The sequence below is a fragment of the Corvus kubaryi genome, unplaced genomic scaffold (genome assembly GCF_017639235.1).
Source record: "Corvus kubaryi isolate FWS band 111438036 unplaced genomic scaffold, C.kubaryi_AGA036_p1.0 37341, whole genome shotgun sequence".
Lineage (NCBI taxonomy): Eukaryota > Metazoa > Chordata > Aves > Passeriformes > Corvidae > Corvus > Corvus kubaryi.
In genome coordinates this window covers 12,723,692-12,743,649 of record NW_024581112.1, presented here as the reverse complement: position 1 = coordinate 12,743,649, position 19,958 = coordinate 12,723,692, and the positions used below count along the sequence as shown (strand labels likewise).

Genomic DNA, 19,958 nt, shown 5'->3' with positions numbered 1-19,958 from the left:
GGTTGGGGCAGGCACAGCTGCGGCCACGCTCGGGATCCCCAGAGAGCAGGCGGTGAGGGAAGACCCGCTTGGAAAATCCCTCTCTGGAAGAGGCTGGGTGGGGGAAAGGGGGAGAGGTCGGGCAGCACAGGCTGGGATCGCGGAGGGAAGCCGGTGCCGCCCAGCGACCCGCCCAGCGGAGCGGCTCCGAGGGGAGGCTGCGTGCGGCCGGGGGAGCCGGCGGGGCGTGCGGCACAGAGGATGGCGATGGCCGCGGAAGTGACAGGAGTGACTGCAGCCGCCTCGGAGTGCGGGATCCCGCAGCGCCCCCACCCCCATTTGCCGTCGCTGGGCCTCTGCGAAGGAAAGCAGGTCGGGGGGGCGGAGAGAGAATGGAGGAGGGGCACGACGAGGAAGGGAGGGAGGGAGGGAAGGGGGGAGAGAAAGCGAGAGAGAGAGAGGAGCCGGGAGAAAGGGACAAGGCAGATTCTGGGAAGCGAGAGGAAGAGAGACTCCTGCAGGAGGGGAAACCTGGGCGGGGAGAGGACATTCCCAGTGAAGGGCCTGGAGGGGAGCGCAAGGATCGGGACTGCTCACAAGCATCCGACTTGTTGAAAGACGTCGAGCGAGGACCAGAGGCTGTGCCCGGGGCCGGGGGACAAAGCGGCGTTGGGCGCGGAGCGAGAGGGAGCTGGCGCTGGCCCGCCGGGATGGTGCGATTCGCGCCGTGAAAATGGTCTTTGTCCAACTTTTCTGATGCCGGGAGGCCGGGCGGCACGGCTCTAGCGGGAAGGGCTCCTGCGAACACTGCTCGAGTAATGCTGGGAAGTGGAGGGGGTGTTGCTGGAGTCCTGCACAAGGTACCGTGGCGGACGGGCGAGGACGGGCATTGTGAGTCCGGCCGGAGCGCTCGGAGCGAGCGGGACGTGGTCGCGGGTTACCCGCCGGTCTCTGCCATCCGGGGGAGGGGGCACAGAACAAACGAGGACTACTTAGAAAGGCGTTCAAACTCCTCAGGTCATGTTTTTTCCCTCCTTTCCCGGTGCGTGCTGTTCAAAGGCTGCGTTACCGGGACCCTCCCCCGAGCGCGCCTCTGCTGTCAGGTGCCGGCTGTGGGCGCGGGGAGGACAGATGTGGGCAGTCGGGTCACGGCCTCTTGCTCACGGAGGTTACCATCGCACCCAGAGTCCTTCCACACAGCCATGGTGCGTTTGGTCTGCTCCCATGTGCGGTGTTTTCCGTCTCTCTAGCCCCCTGAAGAGCCATAGGGAAAAGCTGCCTTTGAAGTCTCTGAAGTAGGGCTTGATGGATGCTGGTGCCGGTTCCCGATCCTCGTGGAACGACACAAGCGAGGCTGTGTGGCCTTGTCTGTGGGTAGGGTTGCTCAGCGCTCTTGTGGGGGACAGATGGCTGTATGAGTGCTTGTGGCAGAGAAAAGCCATGTTAGGCTATTTTTCAAGGAGATGATGCAAGTTACTACTACTCAAGCTAAATAAATCTGTGAATGTGGGAGGGGCTGTTGTGATGGGTAATTTTAATTTTGCCTTTTGTGGGATCCACTGAGATGATTTCACTTACTCTGAAGTTTCTCTTGCTGTTACCACACTCATTTGGCCAGGGAGGAGAGTGAGTATCACCTGCCTTTCCTACAAGTTCCAGAAACCAGAGAGTAAAGGTGGGGAAGCAAATCTCCCGAGGGGCATCCTTCACTAGCAGTGATACCATGTCATGCAGATTCATGATGAAGAGGAGTGAGAGGGCAAATGGAAACAACAAAGTCAAGAAGAGTAGCTGCCACCAGATGCATCTGTTACAGGGACAAATCTGTAGCCTCATCTGGGATGGAGGAGGAGACCTCCTTTTTCATTGTTGTATGAGTTCTAATCAGAAACATGAAACTGGATGTGGATGCACCTCTTGTTTAGTTACAGCTGATCCAGCTGCCCTAAGCCATTAGTACAAGATTTATTGGCTGGTTTTAGGTATTTCTTCATTCCTGATTTGAAATAATTTCAATGCTGATGTTCCTTTGGGAGAAGGAAAGGAAAAGATAATCCACAATCTAATAATCCTCTTCTGATGCTACCCCATCTCATTGCAGAAAAAAAAATACTGTTTTTCTCTAGAAGTTCATTCCCTAAATTCAACACCTTGCACTACTTCAGTTCGCTGTGCTGATGTATTGGCAAGTTTCAGATAACTGCACATAATTGCATCCTTTCCTTTACTGCCCTTTGCATGTATGTTCTCTTAGCCAAATTATGCATGTGCAGTTTTTAATTCCTTGACTTGTGTGTCCCTCTAGCCACTAGACATTTTTTTCTTGTCTTCTGAGTTCTCTTCTATTTGACATTCTTGCACTTGCATTGAGCTTCTCAGAATTGTTTGCATGGCCATGTGTTTTGATACTTGGAAATACCATCACTTTGGGGCACTGGAGATTGTATGAAGTAGGATTGTATCTAATTTCATCACAGAAACCCTACAAAGGCATGTTTTCTTGCATTGTTCTGAGGTTCTCAGCTCTTCCAAGCTGTTACCTGTGGCAAGAACAGCTTAGGTTGTGGAGACTTTTTGGAGGGGGTTGGGGAAGAGATGTTTCTTCTCTTTTCTTTCGCCCAAGGCTGCTGCTGTCTTCGCCTTCTGTATTTTACTTGGAGGCTGACCAATGGCACAGTGTAAATCTTTTTTTGGGGCAAGGCAGCTGGTGGCTCCAAGGAGACAGCTGCTTATTCTCCAGCATGCTCCCATAGGCTACCAGCACATGTATCTGACAAGGGAGCTGATCACTCAGTCCATTGAGAATTGTGTTCTTTATGCCTGTACAAATTCGCTGTGTACGTCCCTCTTTGTGCCCAGGTGCAGATGTCTTCCCCTTCTCCCCTCTGATACTGCATGTGCCATATGCAAAAGATCATATAAGAGATGAGTATATTTTTTCCCCCTTATCTTGTGTGCTTCCAATTAAGACAGTGTTGTTTTTTTTGGTCAACTCTCCCTCCCTGAATTGTAGAAGATTTATGCATGCTTTTCCTCTGGTGCAGGAATGCTCCTCTCTCCAGATCTGCTCTCCCTAAAACCTTAGTTTCCTTGTATTTCATTGTCCATCAGCAGTCTCTTTGTAGAGGGTTATCCTAAAGTCCCTACAGATTAGTGCAGAGTACTTTTTGAGCACACATAAGGTTGCACAATATATTTTAATTTCTCATGTCTGTGGCCATACTGCATATGTTTACTGCACACATAAACAATAGAAGGTGGAAGAAGTACAAATGGGTGTGTATGGTCAAGCTAGAGCTTTATAATGTCATTTAGCCACCAAACAAGAGGGCAGTATCTCCCAAAAAGGGTACTGTCATGAAGAAGTATTTATTAAGAATATTCCAGATTGGCTGGTTTTGGTCATAAACGTGATGATTTTTTTCAAAAAACTCAAAGACTTATTTCTGTGAAAAGCAGATTAAGGGTTTAGGGGGAAACTGATGAGCCCCTATAATATTGTCATTATTTAGTCTTGTTTGTTGTTGTTTTTTTGCTTAAACCTGATTTAATATTATATTACTATTATATCTTGCTGTTGAGTTTGATTTTGTTAGCAAGCTTTGTATCATCTTGCAGAAGTGCAGGTAATGTGCTTCTTCCAGCTACTGACTCCACACGTTCAGCAGTTTTCCAACTCATTACGACCTTATACTTTAGCTTTTCTACCTGTTAAGTCTTGGGCTGGGTATCACTCTTCTCTCCATGTTTGCTCTCTTTGGCAACCATGAAGTGTCATGGGCTTCAGGGGTGTACACAAGTGTAACACAGGTGTATTTTGTAAATAGTTCTGTAGATGTTGTACAACAGCATACTAGCTCTCTTTCTCCAGTGCTGCCAACTGTGTAAACAGACTCCCAAAAGGATAAAAACTCCTTAATTGCTTGTGTCAGCCACAGCAGTCAAACATGTGAGCAGCAAGTCTGAGTAAGAAAAAGCCATTTCACGTTGTCACTCTTCTCTCACTTGATTTATACAAGGAGTTTTAAACTTAACAAAGAACTACACTAGTACTTCCTTCTCAGAGGCATGTGTTGTGCTTGAAGAAATACTCCTCTGCCACCAGAAATAGAATATTATTGGAAGTGTACTGTTAGTATATGTTGTGTTTTAAAAAATGCAATTAAAACGTGTACTTTTTGGAGATCCTGGCACATTATTTTATACTGAAGGTGCTGTCTTGCCTCTTAAAAAGTCGCCATGGAGCAAGCTGATGCTTCTGTCACAGAGGTCCTACTTGAAGGTTGTTCTTGAGATCACTTCTGCCAAAAGATCTTCTAGTCACTGGTTTCAATTTTCCATGCCAACAGAGGCCCCTGTGCATTCTGCTACTCAGGCCTGCTTGTCAAGAAGATTTTTGTTCAAACGTTTCACGTGCACACCCCCACTCCCATATGCACGCACGTGTGCGCATGCTCGTGTGTGCCCACAGCTATGGGCAAAGAGCGGAAAAAAGGGCTGTCCTGGCAGTAGAGAAGATTCTGGGTACTATAAGAACACAGTCTATCCAGCCTGAAAACTATAGTCTTACATATGAAAGCTGAATCCTTAAGGTCTTGATTCACCTTAGGATGGAAATTCTCGCCAGCCCAGACCTGCACATTGAAACATACATGACTTCATTTTCAGACAGGCTTTTTTTTTTTTCCCCGTCTCCTTAAGCTTGCCAAGTGAATGATTCCTCTGCTGATTCTGCAAGTTTCCAAGTGCAGTTTTTTGCTCTATGCCATGTCTCTGGAAAATATCCAGTGTGTCTAAATCATGTAATTAAACCCTAGAAGCTAAAGACTCAGAACTACTGACTCTTTGTAAGATATTTCTGTTTTAGCATGCTGATGTTTCTCCAAGTTACTGTAAAGCTTTCAAAGCTCCCTAAATGACCTGATCTCTCTCCCACTTACTGCAAAACATTCACATGATATGAATCTGTTTGGCCCAGCTGACCACTTCAGAGGCAGTGTGTAGGATACAGACGCCTGTGTGGAAGGCTTTAGCATCAGGCTTACCACAGGTTCTCTCAGATCCTGAGGATGTCTACAAATGGAAGCATGGTTCCTTGGCAGAACTCTCTTATCTTCCTAACTATTCTCTAAGAAGAGAGTGGGATGTCACAAGAGAGACAATATTACAGAGATTTCTGGGCAGGTTTTGAATAAATTCAATTTGGAAATTCAAACTGAACTGTTTATAAGACTGTTTGAATTTCCAAATGTTAAGTTTCACTCACAGCTAGGATCAATTTCATTCCAGTACGCAGAATCTGGAATGCTTTCTGCACCAGGAAGATGTTTTAAATTACTCCTCCTTGGGTTTGAGCCAGGAAGAAGCTGCTGGAAGCACAGCTGGATTGGGATGCATGCCTGCAGTTGTCTCCCAGATGGTCCCTTCCCTTCCTAATGTCAGTAGGCTTTCAGCTGGTGCCAGCAGCAATGGGAATGCAACTATGTACTGACATTTTCACTTTTCAGTGAGTTTGCTAATCCCGTTCGGTGCATGTGTTGTCCCTAAAGGGGCTACCATAGCAGCAGTAACCACTGCCATCACTACAGTATCAGGAATGGAGTAGTTGAAGAATGTTTGTTTCACTGCTAGTGCAGAGAGGATCTTAGTGGTCTTCTCCTCTTCCAGTATCTAAGCATGTTAGAAATACATAAAGATGCAGTACCACATGATGTGAGAACAAATCCTGATGACTTAAGTATAAATCAGCAGTCTGTTAAAATCCAGGAGGTAGATTGAGGCTTGACAGAGGGAATTTTCTTAGTTTGCGCGTGCCTTGTTCTGCTGGGACATGTATGTGGAGTCAGATGCTGAAGAGTAATTAGTCTTCATTTTGAGCCTTACTGTAGCTACCTTTTTGCTTGGGGCTCCAGGCTGAGCACCAGAAAGACATTTGGTGAAATAACGTAATGGGAATGATGCATGACTTGTGCTCCTTGTTTCAGTCAGAAGTCCTCTTAGCTGACTGCAAGAATCGTGTTGACAGCTGTGTGTTTCTCATGGATAATTTTACCAGTCTTGACTTAGAAGTGGCTCTGGATGGTCTCAGAGAGCTGCAGGTTCTTGCAAGAACTAAGGATGTCTTCGGGTAGAAGATGGAGGGCCATGAAGGGAGGGCCAGAAAAGAGGGCTGAAGCACCTCTTCTATGAAGACAGGCTGAGAGAGCTGGGATTGTTCCGAGTGGAGAAAACTCTGGAGAGACATTATTGTGGTCTTCCAGTACTTAAAGGGGATGCGAGAGAGCTGGAGAGGGACTTTTGACAAGGGCATGTAAGCAATTAAACATCTGGGAAAGACTTTAAACTGATGGAGGGGTGGTTTAGAGCAAGGAATTCTTTACTGAGAGAGTGGTGAGGCACTGGAACAGGTTGCCCAGAGAAGCAGTGGATGTCTCTTCCCTGGAAGTGTTCAAGGCCAGGCTGGATGGTGCTTGGAACAGCCTGGGGTAGTGGAAGGTGTCCCTGCCCATGGCAGGGGGATCAGAACTAAATGATCTTTAAGGTCCCCTCCAACCCAAAACATTCTATGATTCTATGATTCTGTGAAATCAAATTAGTGACTAGATCCCTGTTACCTGAAAAGAATAGCTTAAAAAATTGTCTCCCGAATAGATTCTTTTGATTATGTGAACCCCAAAAAGAGTGTGTGTGATGACAGAGCATAAAGAAAACAAATGCATCTTTGGAAACAGATTAAAAATAAAAATGTTCAATTCTTTAAAAGAATTGAGCTAAAACAAGTCTTACTCTGTCTGATAAATTAACACTTACAGCCCTAATGGAAAGGATCAGAATAGGCTCGTTGAATAGTCGTTCATTTCCTGCTTCTCTTGGCTGATTGTACCAGCCCACTGTGTCTAATAGCGTTGTAAAGAGTTGTGTGTACAGAAATCAGAGTGGGAAGAGGGAACTTACCCTAAACCCTCAGAAAGTTCTTTTAAAATCAGGTTTTAGATTATTTTTTTTTCTAAGAAAGACTTAGCTTTCCCCTTCTCCACCCAGATCATAGCAGATCAGCCTGGTGTTTTCTGCTTTTTTTCTTTTGTGCCTCTGAACCTGAGGTGTTGAAATTGGACAGTCCCTGACTTTATGGCACTAATGCAAATGCACACAGACTATTTGTGTTTGACTGTGTGAACTTCTCTGCCACAGCACTGATGAACTGGGAGCTCAGTGAAGAACAACAGAAGTGATTAGGTGACTATAGGGAATTTCTAAAATGCTATTAAAAAGAACTAGCTTACTGATGAGTGAAAAGAGTTTGCCCTGGAGTAGCTAGACTACCTGGGAGACTGTTGGCAGGTTCCTAGGCAAAGGGCTGGCTCAAATTGCCCAAAGCAGATGGATTTGGGTTCAGTATTAAGATGTGGTTTCTTCCAGCAAAGGTTCACACAGATTGTAGAAAGTCATGGAAGCCATATTGCTAATGACATTTAAAAATATGACTAGGCAAGCCTAAGGAAATATACAGCCAAAAATCCTGCAGTTGACCGGGGACTGTAGGCCAGATGTTGTCTAAATAAAGATGCCCATCCCCCTCGTTTCATTTCTATTATTATAGCCTCACCAACAACTGGGGGAGGGACTACCTTCCTGACAGAAAATGTATCTTGGATCTGCTCTGTTACAACCAAGACTGGTTGATATCCAGGGAAAGGAAGTGGTGTATTGTACTCACTCCATTTTAAATGTAATCCTTTGGTTTTGAGGTTGGACGTGGATGTAACAAGAGCAGCGAGCCCCAGCATCCACACTGAAATATAAATAAGCCTTTGAGACACTGAGGAGGCAGGATGAACTCTGAGATTTATGTGTTGTTGCTTTCATCTCTGGCACGAAAAATAATACAAACATACGTTAGAAAGAGATGCTATGAGCCTGAAGTATCTTTCTACCGTAACCTGCTTGGCCTTCCCTTTTCCTCTTAAGACTATTTCTGTTCTGCTGAAGTATTAGTGGCACATAATGTTCCCATTTCCTGAGGGTGGAAACACTGAACTGGAAATGCAGGATGGAGCAGGAGAGAAGGACCTGAGAATGAAATTGGCTGCTCTTCAGGCTCTGCCAGTGGCAAGTTCAAATTTTTGGTGGAGCTTCCTAACCCACTTTTGCTACACATGGGCTCCTTGTGATGCTTCACTGAACTCAGGGAATTGTTCCAAGCAGTCATTCCCATTCATATAATCTCTTCTTTGCAGCCTTCATCTGACTTCTTTTCTTCAAGCTACCATTTCTCCTTCATTTCCCTTTCAATTGTCTTGTAGACGAGAGCCAGTTTTGGGCAAACCTATTCCCAAAATCAAAGTGAAAACCTGGTCAAAGCCTTGAACCAGCATGAATCACTAGTGTTGTCCACTAAATAAATATCTAGATGTTGATAAAAAGTCTTAAAGGTCTTAGTGTTAAAGACCAAGTGAGATGTTTCTGAAGTCCAAGGCACTAAGAAGAAAGACAGCTGAGTCTGAATGAATATTATGGATTTTGAGACTGGAACTGAAGACAGCAAAACTGGAGAAACCATCTATTTTCTCAAAGTCTTTCCAGAGTAAGTTCTAGGTGTCATAGTTCTTTTCTTTGTGTTCTTGAGAGATTGCCTGTTACTGCACAGTGTAGTAACATCTCCTGCAAAAATGGTTGTAAGACAGACTGCAGTAAGCATTGGTGTACAGTTCTCAGAGTGTGACCAGTGCAGTGCAGGGTTGTTTTGTAGTGTTTTATTACCTAACATGAACATGAGACTCAAACTAATGGCAGAACAGACAGAATTCCCATCTAGGCAAACAGTGGTCATAAAAGAATGAAAACTGTGTGGCAGAGCTCTTCTCTGAGCCATTTTCTCCCTCCCTCGTAGCTTCCTAGTTTTGTGCATATATTTCCACATCAAACGCTCTAATTTACATGCTGGAACTAAAGCTTGTATATTGTACAGCCTGTTGGTGCAGTCAGCAAAATGTAAGGGAATCAGCTTGACTGAAGATAATTTTTTATTCCCACTGCCGTTTGGGGAATATGTTATGTTACAGCCCTCTGTTGAGGCAACCTTATGAACTGAAAAACTGGTATTTGCAATTTTGTGGGGGTTTAACTAGATGGAAGCTACCTGGTAATCATCTGCATGGAGGGAAGCTGGGAGAGTAGATCTGGACAGCAAGGTCAAGGCAGTGAAAAAGTCAGCGAAGTGATCGTGCTTCAGTGCTTTTCTGCCTTGTTGTTTTACAAAGAAGCATTCTTGCTTCTCTTAACAGGAATTAAAACAGTGATGATAAATGATGCTAGTAATTAAATAGTTTTAAAAGTAGCCTCTATCTGCAAATGCATGAAGCCAACAATTTGTGAACCAAGCTCTATGACAGCCCAAGGCTGTGAAACTGATTAAAATGGAAAAAAGTAGTTTTAATTAACCCTTAAATTATGAAGCACATTCTCTGAAAACCCAAGCTGCCTCATTGAAGCCAGAATGGAGGTTAATAAAAAGAGCTGCACTTAAATTAAGATGCTTTAATATTATTAGTTCTTTCTGTAATCTGTTTTGAAATGACAGTTTCTCTCGAATGAAAGGCAATTTCAAAATGATGGGAATTCTCATAGAAGAGGAACATTATCTCTTAACCGGCTGTCAGTGCTGCCACTATATCCCAATAGACAACATAACCTTGGATACTGTGAATACGAATAACATGCATTTTCTGCTTATGCTAAATATTTCTTACTGTAAAACCCTCATGAAGTCAAAAGCAAAATTAGAGATGAAGACAGTAAGCATATTTTTACAAAAAAAATGAAGTTCTTTACTGCAGCTGAAGAAAATACTAATCCATACTAAAGGATTTTGCAGACTGGTCCACAATGAACAGTTTTAGAAAAGTATTTTCAGCTTGTTCCTTTTTTTCCCTCCATTGTATCTTTTTAGTATTTGTGCATAGATCTTGGTTCATATATTTCTAGGCATGCCATGTAAGGCTACATTCTTAAGTTACAATGGGAAAGAGCATTAGTATAAAACATCCCTTTTCTTAGACTTACTCATATCTTAGTCTTGCAAGCCACTCTCGCTTTTGCTCCTGCTCAACCCTTCAGGCCCTTGATTTCTTTTCCAGTGTCCTGAGAGTGCCTTTAAGGTTGTTTTGCAGCTCTGTGTTTGGGTTGTCTGTGCAGATTTGCAGTTGCATTTGCAGGCTTGGTCAGCAAATGTCAAGGTTATTTTTCTGATTTGTGGCATTGCTTGTCTGGCCATAGCAGACACTGTGCTTGGCTTCTTTATCACTCTCCACCCATCAGCAATCAGAACTTGGTATATAATAACTTTAATTTCACTTGAAAAAAAAAAGCATGATCAGCACTGCTGAGTAGATGAGAACATGATTTTAGGGACATTCTCTTTACGTCACTGTCATGGTTTAACCCCAGCTGGCAACTAAGCAGCGCACAGCTGCTCGCTTAGCCCTACCCTCCCACCCCTCAGTGGGATGGGAAGGAGAAGCGGAAAAAGTTAAAAGACATGGGTTAGATAAGAACAATAAGAACAATTTAATAATTGAAATAAAATAATAGCAGTCATAATGGTGATGATGATGATGATGATGATGATGATGATGATGGAAAGGAAAGGAAGAGAGAGGCATAAAACCCAAGAAAAGCAAGTGATGCACAGTACAGTCACTCACCACCCACTGATGGATGCCCAGCACATCCCTGACCAGCGATCAACAGATCCTGGCCACCTCCCCTCTCTTTGTGTACGGAGCATGACATTCCATGGTATGGAATATCTCTTCAGCCTGTTTGGGTCAGCTGTTCCTGGCCAGGCTCCCTCCCAGTTTCTTGTCCACCTCCTCACTGGCAGAGCATGGGAAATTGAAAAGTTCTTGATTTAGAGTAAGCTCTACTTAGCAACAACTAAAACATCTGTGTTATTAAGAGTATTCTCATACTGAATCCAAAATACAGCACTGTTCCAGCTCTGAAGAAGAAATTTAACTCTCTCCCAGCCAAAACCAGGACAGTAACACATCCTTTGTTTAATAACCATTTGTGAAAATGTGTTATTTCCTTTCCCCTTTTAAATGCCGAAATAGGATGCATCTTTTTTCTTGTTGTTTTCAAACGTCTTCTGTAGTAAACATTCAGCGAATTTTGGGATGTTTGTTTAAACTTAAGCTGTATCAGAGAAAGTGTCAATTTTCAAAGAATTTTTAGTACCACAGATGATTTTCACCTAGAAGTTAAGAATGTGGTGATCTTTAGGGATATTTAAGTCTAGTACTTTAAACTTAAAATTCTGTGCTTAGAATTGTGGAAATACAACATTTTACACAGTGCTTGACAAAGGTTTGCTGCTTTACCCTAGAGTTTGTGAATTGCATTTATTTTCCTCTCTGAAGCCTTGCGTCTTCCTTTTGTACCGGTGAAAGTATAATTGTCAAAGATAAATCATACTTGAAGTTGATAACATATTTATTTCCACATAAAAGTGCAAGGATCTGTGCATAGTTGTACTGAGAGAAGTATCCTGAGAAATTAGAGTAAAATCAATAGCAGGACAGTGAAACCATACCCAGTGGGTATAGTTGTCATCTTCTCTTTCCATCAAAGAAGAGAAATGTGATGGACAGCTGCTAATTCTTTTTCTCCCTGTTCGTACAGTCTCCTTTATTTACTGTATGAAAATTCAGAGGGGGTAATTTCTGTATCATTTCAATTCCTGGGTTTTTTTGGAGAGTTTCTATCAGGCAAGTGATGGATTACATACCAAAAAATTAATTTCTTCACATTTTTCATTCTATAATGTTGTTAATATGATAAAACCAGGATTGTGCTTCCAGGTGTGAATGTTAGAAACTCAAGTATAATTGCCAGTGTTTCTTTGAAAACGACACAAATCACTATAAAAATTGTCAGTCAAATCTTGTGAGGTGGGAAGAGATTTCTTTCAGGAACTTAATTGTGTTTAATATGTATATAATTAAAGTATCTAATAGGTGGAAGAAAGAATCTAATTAAAATTTTTTTTTAATTGCTGTAGTTTCAAGAGATCAGTGTCCATCTTTGTTAGGAATAGCAGAGCATGATGTGGAGGCATTGAGAGAGTCTGCAGAAACATGGAGCAGCTGTGAATGAATTTTGCTTAGGAAGAAAGACTAGATTTACAAGCTAAGCTGTGAGGCTACTCTAGCTGACTATGTGTCATGGCAGATGAGAGAGATTTAAGGGAAAGCACTGTAGTTATCTAAAGAGATGCTAGTGTGGCCACCTTTGTGGGTTGAAAGATCTCACAGAGGCTCGGAATCTCCCCAGATACCTGCCGGCTGCACCTGGGGAGTCATCGGGAGGGAGCTGTTCAGCTGTCCATAGCTCCCTTTTTTAATTAGTGCAGCTCTTAGTTACCTGGTGAAGATGATTCAGCTCCGTCCAGTGACTGTAGAGGTCATTTGAGTGATTATGCTTCTAATTTGGACACCCTGTTCGAGCCTCAGGGGTTTAATAAGAATGCATGAAAATAAGCGTCTCTTTCTTCCCTTCAAGAGCTGTGGAAGTTCTTCATTTGGATCCCACTAGGAAATGTATAATCAGAGCATGGAAGATCAGCTTCAGGACTCCTGGTGTTTCTGTGGTAAACAAGGAAGTAAATGTCTTTCTTTGGAGAATATTCAGAATCAGATCTTGGATTGTCATTGTAAACTTAAGGGATCCCAATAGACACACAGCTCTATCTAGATAATCTGTAGGAAGCAAATGATCAAGCCAGCTAGAAGAAGTATTTTATGAAGTATGCTCTTGGGGAAGAATTCCTTTAAATTTAGTTATACATTTCATCTAGAGCATTTCTCTCAAAATTAAATTAATGAACAGACGGTAAAAAATCCACAAGGCTTTTTTTTGACAAATTCCACTCTCCTCTCGGATATTTCCAAAGTATTTTGGAGTCATTAAAAATAATCTCAATTAGTAACAGAGGATAAAAGGATATACAGCAACTATCAAAATGATCTATTTATTTAATCAATCATTTTTCTGTGGTGCCTTATGTGCCCCAGTAATAGAATTTTTTGAAGAAAAAACATTAACTTCATTATATTAAAACCCTGAGCGATAAATTATATGTTGCTCTCCCCCCATTCACTTCCTGTTTGGGATGTAGAAAGATTTCTATGAATAGCAGTTATTGTAATTATTGTCCAAGAAAGAAGGTAGGCAGTATTATTTCATGCTCAGAGTGTTGGGCAGGCACTGAGTGACAGCTTTTCACAACGACATTGTGAGATTTATCCCACTGAGATGCATGACCATTGCTGCAAGGGCATCCCAGTGGCAAAGGAGCAATTACAGTAGGACAGAACTGGGGGCAGCAAAGGGCGGGGGGAGGCCTCTTGCTTGATGTGTAGCACTATCATGATCCCCTATTTATCACGAATGAGGAGTATTAATTCCACTTTTTGTACTCTGCCTAAATGTGATGAATCAGTGTGCAGCACAAATTAATTGGAATAGTAGTTTATTGACTCTCCCAGATGTTGTGCTCATTTATCTTTTTAATGGTTCTTGCTGAGAGATAATATTAAACTGATATGAGTCACAGTGCAAAATGTGCAGGAGGAGGAAAGACTGTGTTTTCAAAGGTACAGCATTTTCTCTACCCTGAAGAATTTTTGAGGTGAGGAAGAAGTATGACAAATACGGGGAAAATCTGTGGAATCAAGTGTAGCAGAGGGAAGTTATACCCATATAATGTTTTCTGCTGTGAAATAGGCCTAGAGGAGTCAGTTAACAATGAACGAGGAAGAAGCATTGTTCCAGTGGGAGGAAACAAGATGATTTGGAAAAGTTCTTGGAACAGATAAGAAGAACTGAAAGCATAAAAAATTTGGCACTGTTACGATTTCAGCTTCTATTAGTAGAACAATTTAAAATACGTAAAAATACTTTGTTGCATGAGGATAGATATATTTCCAAATCTGTTAATAAGTTCAAAACAGGGATTGGATTAATTCCTAAAGAGATGCTAAAGGGAATGAATTGGGGGATATTCTCTAGTAACCTTTGTCTTATATTTGTGGATACCGGAGGAGGAGTAGGGAAGTGGATCACACAGAGGCCAGGCTTGCAAGCCATCTGCACACAGCACTTCTTCCTGGCACTGGACACACAGACAAAACTTGGCTGAGGTGGACATTCATCTGCTTCTGCGTTTTCTTGTGTTTTGAAATGCAGAACTCAAAGAAATGGCTACATTCCATTAATGGAGAGGAAGAGCCTGTCAGGCCCTCATCTTTTCCTCCAGAAGGCTTGTGCAGTACCTGAACAATCCTAGCTTTTTTCTTAATCCTAAATGCGTGCCTGAATTCCTCCCGTGGAAGCCAGACAGATGCATGGTTCAGATGAATGTTTAGTGCAATTTGATGTCAGGTTCTGCAGGTGGTATCTGTCAGAGGGAGATAGGGTCACTGTGCTATTACTTTCTGATCTGTGACTACATATTGTCTGTGTAGTGAGCTAGAACATGGTTCAGTGAAGGTCTGTCTAAAGTTTTATGGTTAGAGTCAAAAGGTTGAGAAAAGGATGGGTTTTGTTCAAAGCTTAGGTCCAGAAGAACCTGTGGCCATCACAGAATTAATACATTCATCTAGTCACCACTGTTCTTCATCAGTGCCATGCAAACCCCAGAAGAAAAGAAAAAGCACTCCATGCTAAGAAGACCCCTCTTAGGTTTGTCATGTGCATGACCACCTCCATCAAGACACCATTGGGGTACTCTGAAATAAGTGGCTACACAAACCTAGGAGCAAACCTGCTTCCTTTCTAATAAAAACACATGCACTGATGGAAGAAAATTTTCAATTAATGCTGACCTGTTTAGCAGCACTGGTGCCCTATGGCTCTTCAGGTGTCATCACCAACAGTGCTTGAACTTCGAGGGAATCCTTTATTTGCATAAAGCGGCTTCTGCAGAGGTACTGGCTGCATGAAATACTTTGCCACAGCTTAGGTACAGCATGGGCAGACAGCAGCCCTCTCTGTGACAGAAGTCTCACAAGCACAGAGCTGTAGTACTGTCAGTTGTTTTAGCACATGTGGGAGCACTATCACTGTCTCTTCTGTAGCACTGAGCATCATTTGCCTGGATGTGTACTGAAGTGTTCCCACTTTAAGACTGAGTTCAGAAGAAGTGAGAAATTACAGCGCTGGTCCTGTCTGGTGAGAATAAACAGGACTTAAACAGGACTTAAACAGTGCCAGTCAAGCCAGGCATGCTGTTTCACATTCAAGGCTTTCCAGCTGAAAGGGTTTGTGTTTTCAGTCTTGGGTAGAAGAAGGTTTGAGGTGATTGGCAAGAGCTGACTCTCTTCTGCTGAGATAGACAACAGACATATATAGAAGGAAGAAAAAAAATCCCCAGTAAAAAAAAATTTTAAATTACCCATTTCAACACTGCTACAGAAGCTCAAAAAAGCTGAGGAGTCTCCATCTTTGGTGGTGTTCAAAACTCACCTTGACAAGCTTTCCAAAGAACTCTTCTCCCTCACTGATTGTTCAGCTAAGAAACCAGAATTCTTGAAAATACTGGTGATGATTCTATTTATCTCTCTAACTGGGATCTCGAACGTAGATTTCGGTAATCTGGGTACCCCAGTGAGGGTGCCAAAGTAAACAGTCATAATAGCTTTGGTGAATAATGTAAGGAGATAACCCAGGAAATTCCACTTCCCATCTCTTGGAGCTTGGTATTACGGTAAAAGTAATATGTGACTGGTCTTTTCTGACTGCTTGAGATCTTCACAGTTTTATAGGGCTGAATCATTAAAAGACATTTGGATCCTCAGGAACTGTCATGCTTTTCAGATGCTTTACGATTTTCAGGACTTCCAAGGAGATGGGGATCATTCCTCTAGCTAAGGAAATACATGCCTTAAAATGGATTAAATTCTTCATGGAAGGGTTAGCATAAGAGGAGTGACATCTGCTACATGAGTAGCAAGTTCATGTATTTGGAGGAGAGAGCATGAGAAGGGGTATTAATGGAAGTTTATAGATCCTGTGTGCAGAAGATGTATTACTTTGCAGTCGGATTTGGAGGAGAATGGGGAGTAGTGGATTCCGTATCAAAGAGAAGTAATCTTGCTGAAAGCAGTTTTGGAAGAAGTAACTAGCTGAGAAGGCCATGGAAAGGTGCTTGTGTGGACAAGAGAAGAGGGTGGTTTAGAAGTTGGGATTGTTTGAGGTTTCTGTTTACGTAGTTTGGTGTAGGGTAGAAGTAGTAGTGGAACTGAAGAATGAAAGATGAGCGTCTTTGGGTGTAGTCAGATTCTGTACACATCAACTGCTAGGGGGAAGGGCAGGGCAGTGGTTAGCAATTTAGGGGCTTGGTACTCTTTAATTCACAGAGGCTAGTGCTTCCCTCCTACTCTCCCTTAAATGCTTCCATAATGTTCTCTCTATCCTTCATTGTGGAGTAAGCATTTTTCACTGAGGTGTGGAAGAGGCAGAATAAGAATTCTAAAAAAAAAATTTTCAAAAAATTTACCTTTTTTAACTACTAAATCACAACCAGCTTTTTTATTTGGCCACAGTTTATTTCAGGGAAGATAATTGCCAGTCTAATCCAGACAAAGGCTGTATGATTCCTCTTGAAGGGCAGTGTAACTTAGGTGGGATATAGGATCAACCAGGATAAGGCAAACAGATGTTGCAAGAGAGATGTGCGGGTCAGGAGGGCAGCAGAAGAACAACTGGTTTCCTTGGAGCCAGAAATTGTTTTGTGTCTGGTTTTGTGCACGAGGGGTTTCTTAGTTGTAACTGCTTAGTGGTAATTTCAATGCTTTGGCCTGAGATCCAGGAGCCAAAGTGTATTTGGGTTCTGTTTTCTGCTCTGTCACTCATAAGTTATGTGACATGAGAAAATCTGAATTGTGAGCTGTTTTCAAGCCTTCTGCAGATAAATGAAGTCCCATTGACTGAAATTAAGATATTCTTCAGTTTGTTTGACCTCTGTTTCTGCATTTATTTGCCTTCATTATGAGTGTTTAAAAGTCCCCATCTCTTAGGATTTTACTGGCCTAGTAAAAAACTTTTAGATATTGTATAGATTGACTGGCAGTCCAAGTGGTAAGTATTTATGTCTCCATGTAGAGGTATCTTGCAGGCTTGATTTTGGTGTACCCAATCTTAGTTTTGGTGGCTCAGGCAGCAATCTTCAGTCCTGTTCCAGGAGAACACTGCTGTGTGCTTGGATCTTTCTTTCTGTGAAGAACGACTTTCTGATCATTACCCTGAAATTTTCTCCCTTGTGCAGTTGCATCCAGTGGTGTTTTTATTCTGTGATGTGTTGTGTTGTATACAGGCTTCATAAACTAATAAGCAGTACCTGTGTTATATCCATCCTCACATTTAATCTTCATTTTTCCTCAGTTGTACTTAGTGCACTTTATTTTTCTCTTTCCTCGGAAGTAATGAATAGAAGTTTTTGCCTCTTGCTGGGATCCCTTTAGTTTCCTTACATTTTTGTGATGCCCAGAGTGCCTTTGGTTCATTTGGGTGCTCTAGGTTCTCACTGGTGGCAGCAGAAGAGAGAGAACTGTTCCATCCTGTCCAGTATTTCTCTCCCTCTCCAGTAAAGCAAATCTAATTGCACTGCACTGCCTTTTCACATACTCCCCAGGCTGCTTTTTTCTCTGCTATGCCCAAGTTGCTCAAATTCCCTATTGCAAGGTTTTCAGATAATTGCACAGAGGCTGCCCCTTTTAATTACAACTCTTCCCTCCCCTCTTTCAGCCCAGTTATTGAGCCATTTCTGTATATTGCCTGAGACATTTTTCTTTCTCCTTAGCTACGCTTCACTGTCTCACTGAAGACATTGGAGTGTTTTCAATGCTCTGCTCAAAGAGCACCTGAAGAAACAAAACATACTGGCTTTTTGCATGCAACCTACATTTTACTGTGATATTTCTCTGGTGAGCTGAGAATTGGACAGATGGAGCTAGAATTACCTTGCTTAGCAAAATTGTTATGCTGTATTCATCTAATGCAATGCTGGATTAGACTACATGCTGCTCCCTTACTGTAAGATAAGCCTTTATGTCAGGTTCTTAATGGTGGTGGTAGAGTTTTGTTTGGATTTTTTCCCACTAAAGATAATAAGCTTGGACTTGTGTGCTTTTTCTGGCTGTAATGCAGGCTTCCTATTTGACCTTAAATATCACAATGTTTGCTTCCTCACGTACGACATATCAACGGGAAAAATACTGTCCAACTTAGTAGTGTTCTACAGTCCTGTGCTTAAAGGGACAAATGGCTGCATCTGAAATGCAGTTACAAGTGTGTCAGCTGTGCAGATTTGTGTTGGCAAAAACTCTCCTGTCATGGCTACTGCCCTGCAGAGTCCTGAAAAGGCAAAGTGTAAGTTACAAGAGACAGAATTTGAAAAGCATACAGGGGAAATGGAATGGACACCTTCCAAGAAATGTTTCCAAAGATGCAGAAAGGATCAGGTCTTCAGTAATAGTACAGCCTATACTGTGGTAGAGATTAACGTTGATTTGGGAGCCACACTGTCACTGATGCCATGAAAGTCTCAAAATCTGTGTGTACTGGCAGAGCACAAAACACCTGTGACTGACTGGAGTCTTGAGGGGTGGGTATGTGGTATATACTGGGTCTGTGCTACTCCTTTTCACCCATGTCTTGGAAGTAGTAAATGATGGAATGGGTGTATAAAAACTGTCAGTTTTGTGTTAGTGTGACCTGATTTCTGTTTCTACCTTCTGTTTTTTCTTAAACAGTATTTCTCTGTGAAGGCCTCTGTCCTTTAATTTGGGAAGAAATTAAAACACTGCAAGAAATCTCTGGCCATTTCAAGGGAGTGGTGTGTGCTTGTTGAAGATGGTGGTATTTACAGAGAATCTTCATGGATTCTAATGCTGGCATCAGTGCAAGAAGAGTGTCGGGAATGGGTTTGCTCTGGATGGTCTTCTTCTTTCATCTAGTCACCTCATTAGAAGGTAAGAACAGATGCTTTGCAACAACTTGACTAAGTTTTCTGTAGAGGTTAAAAAAAAAAGTGTGCTCTCCAGTATGCTTGTATCCTAGTTCAGATGAGCATGTCTTTCTGTTTGATGGTTGATCACTATCTCTTGGGATTTAACAAGTTATTAGTGTTGTTTCTGGTGGGAGAGGCAAACCCTCTTATAAAGGACCATTAATGAACATTATTGCTAACTATCTCAGAAGTGACTGCCTCAAAGAATAGATTTTTTTCTCCAGGAATAAGCTCCTTGTTTATACTTTGTGTGTATTTGATTCTCGTGTTCCTGTTCTTGCACCATGCTTGCTTTGTGAAAAAAATCTCTGGACATTTATACTGTTCTAGAAGACAGCACCCAGTGGGCTGAAATCAAGAGTCTTTGTCTCACATCTGAAAAAGTTGCCTCAAATAATAGATATGGAGAGAATGCTTTGCGTTAACAAGAAGAGGCAGTTCACATTCAGCCAGCAGGGAGAGGAGGGAGAGAGCAGTGAAGGCAGGGTAGGGGAAAGGTAGGCAGGGGAAAAGAGGTGCCAAGAAAATGGTAGGAGAAAGAAGAGATGATAGAAGGGAGGGCGATGAGAGCAGGAGATAAGATGAGAACTATGGAAGAGAGTGAGAGAAGGGCAGAGGTACTGTAAACAGTCCCCTTGTTTGTTCCAAGAATATCCTTGCAGCTACATGTGCTCAATGAACTGTACTGCTTTGTGATGAATGTTCATCTCTTGCATTTCTGAAAGCCTCTGAAAAAGGAGAGGAGGGAGAGACGGAATCAAAGGGAACGATCTCAAGGAAAGACCTAGAGGAAAGGAGAATAGTGTGAGATCTAATAAAAAGAGGAAAGCTTGTTAAAGCATCCCTTCTCTTAATAGGAGGGGAATGCAGTGTGTATGGGAAGTTCAAGGACTAAATAATTGATGTAAGA

The 19,958-nt window shown here is 42.4% G+C and overlaps 1 protein-coding gene across 4 annotated transcripts in view; it reads left to right on the top strand.

The window, feature by feature from the left end:
• Window positions 1-263: 263 nt before the first annotated feature.
• LOC121666178 (ephrin type-B receptor 5) overlaps window positions 264-19,958 on the top strand; it is a 66,729-nt gene continuing 47,034 nt past the window's right edge. The window contains exons 1-2 of one of the 4 annotated variants that reach the window (XM_042031387.1): window positions 264-351; window positions 18,792-19,010. In XM_042031387.1, coding sequence (XP_041887321.1) covers window positions 18,917-19,010 — 94 coding nt within the window. In that variant the 5' untranslated portion in view covers window positions 264-351; window positions 18,792-18,916. Of the gene's footprint in view, window positions 352-457; window positions 840-18,791; window positions 19,011-19,958 lie in introns of those variants that run through there. The other 3 variants (XM_042031389.1, XM_042031386.1, XM_042031388.1) reach the window with 3 other exon arrangements.